Source organism: Scleropages formosus, chromosome 19 (genome assembly GCF_900964775.1).
Source record: "Scleropages formosus chromosome 19, fSclFor1.1, whole genome shotgun sequence".
NCBI lineage: Eukaryota > Metazoa > Chordata > Actinopteri > Osteoglossiformes > Osteoglossidae > Scleropages > Scleropages formosus.
Window position 1 is genome coordinate 23,411,410 of NC_041824.1, and position 14,822 is coordinate 23,426,231.

Consider the following 14,822-nt stretch of genomic DNA (forward strand, 5'->3'; position numbering starts at 1 on the left):
TTTTAGCCCCAGGCGGTTTGGATGACTGATTGTAAGACAGGACCTGGTTTATAGTCACTTGATCCCGGAGAGGATGATGAAGGTGAGGACGTCCAGGCAACCTGGCTCTGATCTCCAAGCCTCCATATCTACTCCTAAGTCCCATCTCTGGGCTCCAGGCTGCAGTGGTGTGCTTGACTAGAGCTGCCCAGAGAGATATTACATATTTTGCTGAAAAGATTTCCTCTGTAATTATGATGAACTGGCAGAATAAAGAAAGGTGCCCAGTTCAGTGTTGGCAGAGCACTACTCATGGACGTGACTGTCAGAACAAACTCAAAGGAAAGATGGAACCAAAAATTTAGGAAGGTATGGTCATGTTTGCCACCGGTGGATGTTTTGTGACGCAGACGTTCACCAGTTCACGGCGTTTTTCCAGCAATCTCTCTAGGGAGGCACAAAGGAGGACTGTTTGGCCCGGTGCTGGGAATGAAGTGGGACGTTTGGTTCCATATTCAGACTGGACGATAGAAGAAAGGAGCTGTCAGAACTGCGTTGTGCCTGTGTTTATGTGAAGGCACTGAGCGAACAGCTTGAGGCCCCAGTAAAATGCGAAAGCGGTTCCTTGGGTCTCACAGCTTGGCACTGCATGCAGGAAAGAAAGACTTCACCTTGTAGATTATGTTTTATTGGGTTGTATATTGCTGTCGTGAGGAGTTCACAGAAACATGGAGATTTGTGCCGAGATAAAGAATTTAATGGGCGTGCAGATAAGATATACTTCAGGCAGTTGAGTCATTCCTTTGCACTGCTTTCCTGGACACTTAAGACTGATAGCAACAGTCACTAGTGACTCTCTGCAACAAGTGAATTTGGAATCTGTGCATGGGACCGTGCTCTGAATTCGTACGTGCTCTGGAAACTGGAACTCTTTTGTCTGCACCTCATTGATTTGTCATTGTTTCATGGCCACTTTTCAGAAGGCCTTCTGTTTGCCTAGTACATATTTCCAGCGAGTTGGTGTGTGAAGCTGTGTTCCTCGGCGACACCTCCTTGGCTATCTCACTGAACAGTCCAGTCCCTCAGGAGACATGCATTGTGTAAAGCTGTGTGTTCAAGCAGGGAACTGTTCTCAGAAAGAAAAGTGGGAAAAAGCTGCGGGGAAGAGCGCAATGGCAGAATATATCAGATGAGAGCAGCTCTGAGGACTGATGGAGTGAAGAGCCTTCAACACCTAGACTACCCTCAACACCTAGTATGAGCATTCAACAGCACAAATGTACTGCAGGGACTTTTAAAAACAATTTGAATTTAAGCAATGACCATTCCGAATGAACTATAGTAGCCTGGATAGCAGCTTTATTACGATTTTTCATTTAGCTAATGCCTTTGTCCAAGGTGCCTTTAAGCACAATACACATGTGCTAACAAATTTGTAGGGTAACGCACACGTGAGATTTTACAGAAAGCTGCACAATATGGGCACGCTGCAGTTTGGTAGGGTTAGGGCTGGAGAACACTACCCCTGATGGACACAATATAAAACATGACGGGATGGTTAGGGTTGGTAGGGTTAAGTGAGTTGTTTCATGGGATGGGGCCCTGACTGTGTTTTGACTTTGGTAGTGGTTTCTAGACAGGGTGTTAGACAACATCACAAGAGGAGTGCATGAGGATCATCTTCAGCAATTCCTGAACCAAAACTGCAGAAATAGAGGCCATTTCCATCTCTGAGCTGGAGACAGGTCTCGTGTATTAGCTGTGATGAAATTCACCACTCTGCTCTTGTGTCCCAAAGATCATTGACCCAATGCTTTGTACAGTCACTTTCCCTTCTTCAAATAAAAGTCTGGTGTTTGCCATGCCATCTTCCTTTGCGCAGTTAGGATGGTACTTTGTGTAACAGGCCCACACTACTCTTTAACTTCTGGAACTATGTGTGCCAAGGAGCTGAATGAAACATCTCAGGTCTCATTTCACTCCAGATGAAATATGTTGCTTTATAACACAGAGAAGCAATAGAAACTGCGCAAAATGTCCAGTTAAAGTCATTGTGGAGTAGACCAAGGTCTTCCTTTCCAGAGAGGACTGTGTGTACATTACACACCATACTACCTGGAACTCTTTTTCCAGCTCACAATAGAATGGTGTGGTGTGGAGAACTTTAGCTTGGCTGCGTTGGAACGACACCGCTCTCTACTGCTGTTTCTCGGCCACCGCGAACCTCTTCTGCGACTAGTGAACTCCTGTGGGGACTTGATGAAGGCCTCTCATAGTGCCTGAATCCTTTGGCTGTTGGTTTGACCCTGAGTGGGAACTGGGGAGCTCCATACCCCTGAAAGTCTTCCATTCCTCAAATGGGCTCCAGCTCCAGTCTGGGGCTTTAGTCTTTGAGCTGACTTATTCTTGTATGACTGGACCAAGATGTGTGGCGCCTGGGAGAACAATAAGCCTATTTACATAAAAGCATTGATTCCTTTGCAGAAAGTCTTTTGAAAATATTTATTTCAGTTGTTCCTAAAACTAGTGTTAACCCAAATGCCCTGAAATTACACTGCCCATGGGAGGGGTTCTTGGGCCTGCATCCAGTTCACAGATTTTTAGATGAGCTGAAGTCTTGTCTGTTTTATAGGTCACTCTTGAAAAGGATCATCAAATAGTTCTAGTTAGCCTCCATGTATTGTTGTGTCGTAGAAGCGTCCTGGTCAATTTGTGGCAATATGCAGCCGAAACCCACTTTTATTGCAGCCGACATTCAGACGTACCCATTTTTGGAGCTGATATTTTTACTGGAGCAATTCATCGTAACTGAATTGCTTATGGGCACTAAAATAGGACAACCACCTGGGTACATGATGGTGTCCTTCACCGCTACGCTACCTGCTGCTTTGGTGGGCACACAGTCTTCACAGCAACATCCAAATGGCCAAAACCTGCGAAAACCAGTAAAATTTGATCCAACCTACCAACTGGGCAGGTGTGTGGAGTTTTATGGCTCTTACGATGGAATTGTGGAACAAGCGTTGAGAGACATAGACTGAAAGAGATCCCAGGAGTAAATCCCTCAGTGAAACCATCGTGGTTCTCCACTGGATGGCTGGCTAAAATTAACCTGCCTCTCTGTGGGCTACAGGCCTGGGAGGAGGCCTGCTCTGTCAGTCAACCTGCAGCTTCCCTCTGGCTCCTCTGCCGCTGGAGGAGATCATCCTGACCGCACCCCTGGAGGTGTTAACTGGGGCGGTGCCATTGGCGGAAGGGGGGGTGCATTCGGAAACACAGACAAGTCTTTTCCCCTGGAGTGTGGCGGCTGAGAATGCGTCTGTCCAAAGTACTGGTCGACATGGACATGGCAGACTACACCGAGGCCCTGGACCCAGCCTACACCACCCTGGAGTTCGAAAACATGCAGGTGCTCTCAATGGGCACGGGTGAGTTGTTTCGCGCAGCACCGTTTGAGAGGGTACCGCCGTTCCTTCGAAGTCGCCGCTGCGTTGCGTGAACGTAGCGGCCGTTTTGTCGTTGACATCCCAGAGAGCTCACACTGACGTAGTCCACTGCCAGGGACAGCGAATGGCTTTGCGGCATCGGATTATGGTCAATTTGCACGACTGTTATCGTTGAATCCTGTCATTCCCTTGAGGAGTCTAGTGACATATCTTCAAACGGTAGTACACTTGTGAAGTTATTGACCAAGATGCACCGAGTGTGCTCAAGGTTACATATTTTGTAGCGAGCCTGAGGTTATATATTTTTGAATTGACTTATTCAATGGCGTGGGGACATGGGATAGTTAATAAGTTTCACGAGAGGACACTAATGATTGGCTTTCCAAATGACTTTTTTGGTGTCAAAACATTTCTGTCGGTTACTTTTGTATGTCGTAACTGCAATTTTTATTGTCCGTAGTCAATGTATAATAAGGATAAATCATTAAGGTTAAGAAAATGTGGAGAGCAGGTCCACTGATGAATTTATTCACACGTGTCGATGAGAGAAAACAGTCTCAACTGATTGTCTTTGAAGGCGCAAACAGATTTGCTCGAGCATTGTTGAAGTGTTTCGATGGTCTGTATCTTGCCACAGATTTGGGGGTTTGCTTTTTAATCACGCTCTCAGATAACCAGAAGGCTCCATGCTAAATATGCAGCTGGGATTCTAGCTTTGATGCAATTAGTTTGGTATTAATGAAATCATGTTGCCATTGTCACTGTTTCAAAAGAAGGGCCCACCATCTGTAGGACTTACTGAATAACGATAGTGATTCTTCCTGTTACTTCGCAATAAGAGACAAAATTTTTCTGGTTGTAGGTATTGTTCAGAAGCACCGATGACTGTTCAGATCATGTGGAAATACTGTGCTCTGAATACAGTACTGAGCTTCGCTGTCATAATGCACTGGTCTGGGTAATTCTCCTTGTCACTCGACCAAACAAGGCAAAACCCGGTCAGGTTCTCCAAAAATCTAAAATAATGTTAAATCTCCATTTGTTTTCTCGTTCTTGAACGTTTAATAAGTAAGAACTCGTTTAAATGGAAAAATCAGCACAATTTAATATGACAGTATTTCACGGAATACAACAGAATGCGACAGTATTTCATTGTCCACTAATACAAATTCTTGCACATATGACTCATTTCGATATAAATATTGGAAATTTGTGCATGTTATCTCTCAAAAGTGTTTCAGCTCCATGTGACCTTTCCTCCACATCTCATGGGTGGACGTCATTCAAACACCACTTGTTAACGGAAAAGCAATGTTCGGCGACGTTCACGTAATGATAGCGGTGTCCCAAGTAGTAGTCCTCTAAGCAACACATGTTTTTAGAACACAGGGCTTTGTTTAGAAAAAGAAAAAATGCTTTGCAGTGATCTCTTACGTTGAATGGTATTAAAAAACAATCTACCACAAATTACCATGTTTCTTGTAAGTGTTTCTTAGAGCTATTAACATTCCAGTATAAATAACTGTCGCAGATGCTGGCCAGCAGCTTTAGACTGCTAGTAGGTGGACACAAAATCAAAACCAAATGATATTAACATCAGAAGTTCATTGAACATGGCTTGAAGGCCACATTCTGGCTGATTGTGACATGTTCAGACTCAGGGCTCCTTTAAAAAAAATCACCTTGGAACTAGACAGCAGATGTTGTTTAATATTAAATGTTTATGGCAGGCTTCAAAATATTTTAGAGTATGATCTAAGGGTTGATTAGCATCTTCTAACATTTCCTCTCCCTCCAGCCTCTTGGAACTAGAGATAAAATGAGTGCATTATTACAGCAGTGCTTTTCTGCACGTCTCCAATTACAGGTGTTAAAAAAAAGCCCCCGAAAGAAAAAAGGTTAAAAAAAAAGTGAATCTTTGCATTGAAAACACTTTGTAAATCTTTCATTTAGTGAATATGATGCAAAGTTTAGCCAGGTTTTTCAGCGGGATTTCATAGCAGCTTTTAAAGTGTCGCAATTAAGACAATGACAGTTTATTACTTTATTTTTTCGCTTTAGCTGTTTCACTTTGCTATTTCTACCATTCAAGAGAAGCAACTGTGAGGCCTTGACAACCTTCATCCCTTGGAGTGTTTCACGCATGCCCACCTTATGCTCTCATTCCAGACTCCTCACCAGCAGAAAACGCCAGCATGAATGCTGCCCACCAGCTGGGAGCGGGCACTCTCTGCGCCATCTGCGGTGACCGGGCCACTGGAAAGCACTACGGCGCCTCCAGCTGCGATGGCTGCAAGGGTTTCTTCCGCCGCAGCGTCCGTAAGAACCACATGTACTCGTGCAGGTACAGTGCAGCACAGGCCCAGCAGACCACAATGAGGGCAACACTCATTAGAGCAGCTCACTTGTAGGTCTACAGGCACGGAGGTTTCCAAGGGACCCTACCGCGCTCTTACGATCACAGCCAAACTTCCCGAAGCTTCCCTCCTCTGGTTGATGGAGATCGTAGCGCTTAAGGACGGAGCTTTGTAACCAGCTGACGGTTGTCGGACCAGTCAGGGCCATTCACAAATATATATTCATTCAAGATACACAGGACAAGATGTTACATCCCATGCATATATTACAACGGCTGTACACAAGGACCCTTAGTGTTAAGGTTACTTTCGGATAAATCGAATCAGTTTGCTGCCTATGTTTTGAGGGTGAATGCCTTTTCCGGTGTCTTTCGATGACTGAAATACACATGACATAACGTGCAGACGGGTGTACACCTAGGACGCACGTTGTACAGGTGTTGTCAGCACTAGCAAAGCACAATGTACCCCTCTGATAGATTACACCTCAGTGTAAATCCGCCATAGCTCAACGGGGGAAACCAAAAACAAGTTCCTCTGCTGAAAGGGGAACTTGTAAAGCAAACAGTGACATTAAAGTGACAAATGTGACCAGTTTCAGGACTGACTACTGCTTTTCTCACTCACATTTTCCCTTCCAGGACCAGTAAACATGCCATTTATTAGACATGCATGATTTCTAACACCCTCTCTTAATGTTTGCACTAAAGATTCAACAGACAGTGTATAGTGGACAAAGACAAGCGGAATCAGTGCCGATACTGCAGGCTGAAGAAGTGCTTTCGAGCAGGAATGAAAAAGGAAGGTACATCTCTCCGTCTTTCTTTGTCTCCTCCACCGTTCCTGCATGGGCCTGAATGATACATTAAATTCTTCTGGTTTAGATGAAGTTGAGAGCGTGTGGGTTTAGCAATGACCTCTCCGTGCTGGCTGAGGATCACACTGTTTGTCAGCGAGACACAGTCTAGTGTGGGAGGGACAGGAGCACAGAAGCAGCTCATTGGAGGAGCCATTGGGCAGTGATGCAACACACAGGATCTGACTGGTTAATGTTCACTGGAGACTGAATTCACATCCAGCTCTGGCTTCTGCTGATCAAACACTTCTGCATCATTGTAACTGAGCACAGATAAACACCACAGCCTTGGGAGAGAGAGCTTTTTTTAAAGTTGCTGTGCATTTCACCATGGTATTGGAATAATGCTATGCACGCACAGCTGGAGGGTCAAACACCGCTGGTCAAGCCGATGGTTTCATTTCCTGTCTTTCTGCAATATCTCCAGCTCAGCCGGTGCATTTTGTGAATATGTAAATTATATGGCAACATTCATGATAACCACATGTTCTTAAGTCTCTGTAGAATTATATGAATTGGATTGTTTGATGAATAGAGGGGGGTGTGGTGGCGCAGCGGGTGTTGACCAGGTCCTGCTCTCCAGTGGGTCTGGGGTTCGGGTCCCGCTTGGGATGCCTTGTGATGGACTGGCGTCCCGTCCCGGGTGTGTCCCCGCCCCCTCCAGCCTTACACCCTGTGTTGCCGGGTTAGGCTCTGGTTTGCCGCGACCCTGCTTGGGACAAGCGATTTCAGACAGTGTGTGTGCGTGCGTGTTTGATGAATAGCCACTATCATCTGGTATACGATGTGATGGATAGCCTGAAATGCATGAGATTTTTGGATATGTTTTATCACTGGAAACTCACTAAAGCAGTGGCTGAAAACCTTAACAATAAATGGCCTTTGGAGACTGAATTTGAGGCTCTATAGAAGAGAAAACATTTGCAGTGGGAAAGAACTAAAAACAACCCCCTCTCTCCTGCCTGACTGCGTTGACGAAACAGTGGAGTAAACTCATTTCGAGCAAAATGTTTTGACTTTCTGTGCAGCTGTCCAAAATGAAAGAGACAGAATCAGTACCAGGAGATCCAGTTACGAAGACAGCAGTTTACCATCCATCAACGCACTCATCCAGGCAGATGTTTTGTCACGACAGGTAACCTATGGTGTGAAAACTGAGCATTCTCTGTAAATTTATGATGATGATGATTATTATTATTATTATTACCAACAACAACAACAATAATAAAAATAATAATAACAATAAATGTTCAATTTTTAACCTGCAGCATATCTTCACTCAAATACAACATTAAATAGTGGTTACAACAATATACTTGACTGATGACTCAATTTTTTTTAGATCTCCTCTCCTGTGCCCATTCTGAATGGTGACATCCGAACAAAGAAGATGGCCTCTATTACGGATGTGTGTGAATCAATGAAACAGCAACTACTGGTCCTGGTGGAGTGGGCAAAGTACATCCCTGCTTTCTGTGACCTCCCTCTGGATGACCAGGTGAGACTGATGGGAAGAAGGACTGGACTGATTGGACCATTTCCTACAAACTGGACCTCTTGAAAATCCTGCATTTATTCACATTATGTGAGAGCCATTTTCAACACTAATATGGCAAATGTTGTAGCTTCAACTCCAAGATGAAAGTGTTCCAGTATCTACATAAACAGCAGTAATTCTCTCTTTTCAGTGATTCTGCTTTTAAAAGCACACTGGAAAGAGTCTCCGCTGTACATCGTCACGTAGAGTCTTGCTCCTGGGTCCATCCTGTGTTTGCAGCAAAGTCTGCAGAACTTCTCCGGTCTTTGCAGAACTTCTCCGTTCTCTGCAGATCTTCTCCGGCCTCTGCAGATCTTCTCCGGTTTCTGCAGAACTTCTCTGGGACACAGAGACTGCTGGATAAAAGCATTCTGGCCTCTCATAGCCAGAACCAGGATGGTTAATGTGTTTTTATGTGACCTGTTATAATATGATGAGCTGGTATATTGTTTCCCAAGTAGTTTGGAATGATTAACATCTTTATAAGCAGGGCTTAGTAACTGATTTGTAGATTTTGAGCGAACAGGAGAGCTGCCATGTGAATCTACTCGCACAAGCCATCCCCGTTATAAGGACCTCTGGCTGCCCTCTGACCCTGAGGTGGTGGGAACTCCTCCCTTGTGTCATTATGTCTACTGCTCCACGGGACAAGCAATTTACATAATGATCGCTCCCCCTGTGCATCTCTCAACCTCACTCCAACAATCACGGAAACCTGCAGGAAACCTGTCTAGCAAAGGAACATTCTGCAGCTGAACTGAAGTCTCTGCTCACTTTTTAACTAGAGAAACTTGACTGTTTCTCTTAAAGACAGCAACGCATTTAATAATCCAAAATGAACTTAGATTACAACTCAAGGGTAACCGCTGCGAGAACACTTGTAGCATTTTAGTTGCTTGGTTCCAGCGTTGTACGATGAAATCAAATGCGGGGTGTAGGTGTGACAACACACAAATCCAGTTTGTCTTTGTGCAGTGCAAATTGCTAAAAAACCTTACATCATTTATTTCTCAAGTGGAACTGGGCAAAGACCTGCTTGAATTCAGTGTGTGGACACTGCAAGTTACACTGTTGCTCCATTTATTAATGACCTGAAGAAGACCACGGTTTCATTGGAAGATTGTATGTATGTGTGTGTCCTTTAGGTGGCCCTTCTGAGAGCTCATGCTGGCGAACATCTCCTTCTCGGGGCTGCCAAGAGATCCATGCTCTACAAAGACCTGTTGCTTTTAGGTAAGAATCTCTATTCTTAGTGCGTTATTTTGCCAAGAAAATGTGATCTCTACAGAAGTAATAGCATACCTTGAAAAATGCATTTCGAAGAAAATATGTTGTTGCATCAGTTGTGAATTTGGACTTTCGTGGTGAAAGAAGATAATCCATTTAGTTGCAGGGGTTGGACAAAATAACGGAAACACCAAGTGTTGAAGGAGTTCGTTTTTGAAGTAATTCGCATTTACAAACACACCTGCAAAGGTGAGTCACTTTAGGTTTAGCAGTGTGTGTGAGCTATTGAAGAAGTTGAATAGTAGCAGTCTGATGGGAGTTTTTCAAAGCAGCGTAAAGCTAGCAGAGTTCCAAAGGGGCCACATATTTGGAACCCAAACTGCAGGTGCATCAGTCACAAAAACTGCAAAATTATTTAACGTGCCAAGGAGAACAGTCTCAAAAATAAAGACAAGTTGTGCCAACGTGGACAAACTGCGCCAGCAAAGAGGAACAATGGTCGCAAGTTGAAACTCACCGACAGAAATGTATGGATACTTCTCAGGATAGCTGCTCAATTCCACAATGCAACAGATTCAAAAATTATGATTGAGTTGAATCAGAACCTGTGTGCCCCGGTCTCTACACAAACTGCACGTTGTTGGTGTCACAAAGCTGGAATTTATGGCAGGGCAGACGTTCACAAACCGCTTGTATCTAAGGTATGCACACATAACCTGGTGTAAGGTACGCAAAACCCGGACCCCGAAGTAATAGAAAAATCTGGTCCTTTTATCAGCCCATATTCTGTATCTGGGTTCATTTGTGTTTGAAGAAAGCCAATGTCTGTTGCCAGCTGTTTAACATGGGGGGGGGGGGGGGGTGTAATAGTGTGAGCAGGCAGGCATCTGGTGGGAGTCATTAGGTCCAATAACTGGTCTGCATGACCGCATAACAGACAAGGAATATGAGGGAATTTTCGAGGTCCAGGAGCACCCTATGGTGCAAACACTGTTCCACCATGATGTTCACATATTCCAGGATAATGAACACCACAATGAAGTCAATAGTCTTCCTTCACTTCCTCAGTCACCAGGTATAAATATCATTTTCATCATCAATTTTTATGGGAAGTCCTGGAGCACAGAGTATGAAATAGATTTCTACCTGCTTCATGCCTCAAAGAACTAGAGGCCTCTCGTCTTGAAGAATGGTGCAATAACCCACTACTGCAGCTCAGGACATGTATAACAATATTCCAAAAAGACTAAAGCTGTTCTGAAGGCAAAGGGTGGCCCTACACCTTGTTGGATCCTTGACATTAATATGTTGTTAAGTGTTATGTTGTCCATCTGCTGCAAGTAAGCTGTGTCAATAAATATTATCAGTACGTTTGTGGATATCAGTGCTTTGGAATGGTTGGAAAAATGATTAGAAATTGTTTTGTGTTATAAATCATGATGGTAAGAAAAAACAAGTTGAGTTTTAGGCAAATGCTTTATGTTAGTAAATTAAATATTACTTAATTTGAAGTAAACGGTAAGTGTGCTCTTTACAATTCATTAATCCAAGTAAATAACTTTTCTAGAAATGAAAAATCATCCTTATTCACTTTTTAAACTAGCGGTACACATAACTATTAATAAATAGAGATTTTAGTTAAACATTTATCGTCTCTGCTTTTCCTCTTCATTGTCTCTAATCTCTTACAATATCTTTCCCAAAAACACAAGCCAGTAAATGTGTTTTGACTCCTTCAGGAAATGATCACATAATCCCACGTAACTGCCCTGAGCTGGAGATCAGTAGGGTGGCTGTGAGGATTCTGGATGAGCTGGTGTTGCCCTTCCAGGATCTCCAGATAGACGACAATGAATACGCCTGCTTGAAGGCCATCGTTTTCTTTGATCCAGGTAAGTATGGGCAGCACTGCACCTTTTAGCACAGCCAATGATAGATTGAATTAATATAAATCTGTTTCATTTCATTGGTGCCAACAACACGTTTCTCCAGGTTTAGGTCCTTTTGGCTGAACTGTACAAGTAATTTATTTATGTTAGCAAAAAATCTATTTATAACAAATGGAGCTGAAGCATCTTATTTTGCACATCTGTACTAGTCTACCTAGAATCAGAAATTTCCCAGCAGTTCAAAATCAACGGTCCAGGTATAATGGATTTCTTCACAGTATAGGAAACTATTATTGGAACATTCAACATACACAGGACAAGATGCTACACCCCATGAGCATATTACATTGACTGTACACAAGGACCCAATACAACAGACTTCACCATGAAGCCATGGAGAAAGACATTTGGCATTGCCTTCATACATCTCCATGACTCGAAACCAAACGGCTTAATTTCCACACAGGGTACCAATATGGGTATTTCATTGAGGCTGTCATGTGGGCACCTCCCTTCATCGGTATTTCGTTGAATTAGGTCCACAACACCTCAGGAAGGCTCAACAGTGCAGTCTGGCATCCCAAACCCGCCCCCTTTCACATACATAATAGATGCCCTTCACCATCAACAAATACTGCAACTCCACAAACTCAAACCATCCCAGATACCATCCCACACTTCTATACATACCAACAGCTGCCTCCCATTACTAACTACCTGCCAATACTTTCGACAACCACTACACACCTCCGTCTGACCTGCAACCCCAACTACCTGTTCTCTTCTCAATCATAATCACTGACTCACCTCCTCAGCAGCCTCAGACAGGTCCTTCACCGCCACCCTCAACGAGCGGCCTCAAACACGAAATTCCTCCAACAACAACATAGCTGATTTGGCCATAAACCCTCTGACACCTACCTCTACTTGTTTCACATGAGCCTGCCACCCACAGTTTCTTGCCTCTGCCACCAGATTTGCATTACTACTTTAACATTTTCCGCTTGTAAGCCTCACCAATAGCATCCTCGAACAGTTAACTCTACAAAGTACATGATTCACTTGCACTCTGAATATAACACCATGTCTGGACGCAATGAAATAACCACTATAACCTGTGGCACCTGGAGCTGTTTGCCCACATCAGCCAGCAGCTTCCAGTCCCGTACGTTACCCCGCCTACCAAGACACGTCCGCTCTTGCACAGTATTACCCTCTCCCGCCCACTCAAAGTAATAGGCTGTGTGACAGCTGACATACTAAAGAGATTTAGCTCTGAAAATCCTCTGTGGTAGCTGAAGAGCTACTGTAGTTATTTTTCTTGCTATGGGTGAATGCTCTGCCAGTGACTGTGTCAGTTCTGATGAACGTTTTCCCCCTACTCCCAGATGCCAAGGGTCTTAGTGACCCAAGCAAAATCAAACGGATGCGCTATCAAGTGCAGGTCAGCCTGGAAGACTATATCAACGACCGCCAGTACGACTCCCGGGGCCGCTTCGGCGAACTTCTCTTGCTGCTGCCTACGCTACAGAGCATCACCTGGCAGATGATCGAGCAGATTCAGTTTGTCAAGCTCTTCGGAATGGCCAAGATAGACAACCTGCTGCAGGAGATGCTGCTGGGAGGTGAGGTGGCAACATGAGTCCAGGAATAGTAACATGGGTTTGAGTTAAGCAGAACTTTGTCTGTTCAGATAAAGTATGTGCAAGAATAGGAATCTGCCATGCATTGCCAAAAGCCTTATTGGATGACATCTTGGCCTTCTCACTGGAATATTGACAATACCACCATATAACCTGCTGGTACTCTTCCATTAGAAAATACTGTTGATTTCCCCCGATGTGGTTCCTATACCCTACAGCTGGTCAAGGATCTTGTCAACATCTAGAATGCCTGTCACATCATCGTCTGTGTATTCATTCAGCCAGTATGTACGGTCTCTGTACAGCCAGGTTCGAGTAGCCTTCAACAAAGTTGGGGAAAAAAGTGCTGCCATATCACACAGTGATACGATGATGTCAGAGGCTCGTGTGATGTACTGATGACTTGCTATTCATGCTTTTGATAGTAGAGATAATGAATATTGCGGTCAATAAAACTTGCCCATGACCTTAATATCTTAAGAAACCTGTACTGTGTCATTAATTGTTGGCCAGTTGCAGCACAGTCAATCTTATCTCATAAATCCATAAGTTATCTTATTAAGTTATTGTTGACAATATTTGAAAATCTGAATGGAAATAGCAATAATAATTGAACTGTGTATTGTTCACACTTTAAATGTGGGTGTGTAGGTGTTGTCCATAGTGAGTACTAGGCTGACACTAGTTACTCTCAGAACTGTTGCTGGGATCAAATTAATGTACCCCCAAATGTGTCATGTTTGCAGAAGATGCATCAAAGAGTCAACAAATTTTGTTTATGGAGATAAACTGTTAAACCAGCTACTTTTCTAAACCATGTAATCCAGGTGTAATTTCTTGTAACTCTGAATAATGGGTTCATTCTGAGTTGGTCTCTTCCTAACCCAGGTTCTGCAAATGAAGCGCCCCATGCCCCTCACACCCTCCATCCTCATTTGGTCCAGGAGCACCTCAACAGCAATGTCATTATAGCTGGAAACATGCCAACTCCCATCCACAATGGCCAGATCTGTGAGTTTCTCCGGAACGCTGTCAGTGGCCACACAGGGCAGTGGGCTGGATGCCCCGTTTGAAGAATTCTCACCCATGACGGGTGGCTGCTGCTGAGCCCCATCATATTTTCTCTGTGGAGTGGCAGAGAGTCGAACTGCTTAAGGCACACAAAGCCCTGGCACAGTAATCCTTCGTGGGCTTCAGAGAGCATAATCAGGCTTATTTTGAAATCCTTAGTTTTCATTACAGTATGTAATTCCCTGAGAAATTTAAAATTTACCCTGCTTCGGGTTTTAAGATTCCTCTCCCATACTTTTTGCGCAGTGTAGTTACGGAACCAGAATACCTTAGCAGGTAATGACTGATTGTTAAATATAACTTGGAGGAAATGTCGACATCTCCATCTTCTCGATGTAACCCATGTCCCTGCCTTTTCGCAGCCACTCCCGAGACTCCAATCCCATCTCCTCCTGCAGCATCCAGCTCGGAACATTATAAGCTGGCCCAGGGTGTCATTGCCACCGTGCCCAAACAACCCAGCTCCATCCCCCAGCCCACCATCACAAAGCAAGAGGCCATCTGAAACCCCACCTGGAGCCAAACAGTACATTTCACTCAGTACATCCACATTTTCTTTTAATGCCATGCAAACATTGTTATGAGCTATCTGCACACATTGACCAGCTAAAGGCACACTCTGCAGGTGCGTGGGGAAAAAAAGGCTCAGTAAGAAAGGTCTGTAGCAGCTGTACAGAAAGTGACTTCACATGTGAACAAGTGTTGCTCTTTTTTAGTATCTATACAACATTGTTTTCATTGTCAAAAACTGCCAAAGCTCTGCTTAATATTGATGTCATTGGCAAGCCATGATGTGGTTGTTAAAAAAAAAAAAAAA

At 43.9% G+C, this 14,822-nt stretch overlaps 1 protein-coding gene across 1 annotated transcript; it reads left to right on the plus strand.

Annotated features, from left to right (window-relative positions):
- The first annotated feature begins 3,119 nt into the window (after positions 1-3,119).
- Positions 3,120-14,822, plus strand: hnf4a (hepatocyte nuclear factor 4, alpha). Its single transcript, XM_018748943.1, has 10 exons — positions 3,120-3,407; positions 5,595-5,769; positions 6,493-6,587; positions 7,667-7,773; positions 7,981-8,136; positions 9,321-9,408; positions 11,142-11,294; positions 12,680-12,916; positions 13,823-13,945; positions 14,368-14,822. Exons 1-10 carry the CDS (start codon positions 3,293-3,295, stop codon positions 14,508-14,510), a joined length of 1,392 nt encoding a protein of 463 aa, XP_018604459.1. The 5' UTR covers positions 3,120-3,292; the 3' UTR covers positions 14,511-14,822.

Bases quoted from the DNA above. Each gene is read 5' to 3' on its own strand.
- hnf4a (XM_018748943.1), top strand. From the start codon at position 3,293: ATGCGTCTGTCCAAAGTACTGGTCGACATGGACATGGCAGACTACACC. The intron at 8,137-9,320 runs GTGAGACTGATG...TGTGTCCTTTAG, and splicing joins ACCTCCCTCTGGATGACCAG to GTGGCCCTTCTGAGAGCTCA. The intron at 13,946-14,367 runs GTGAGTTTCTCC...GCCTTTTCGCAG, and splicing joins CATCCACAATGGCCAGATCT to CCACTCCCGAGACTCCAATC.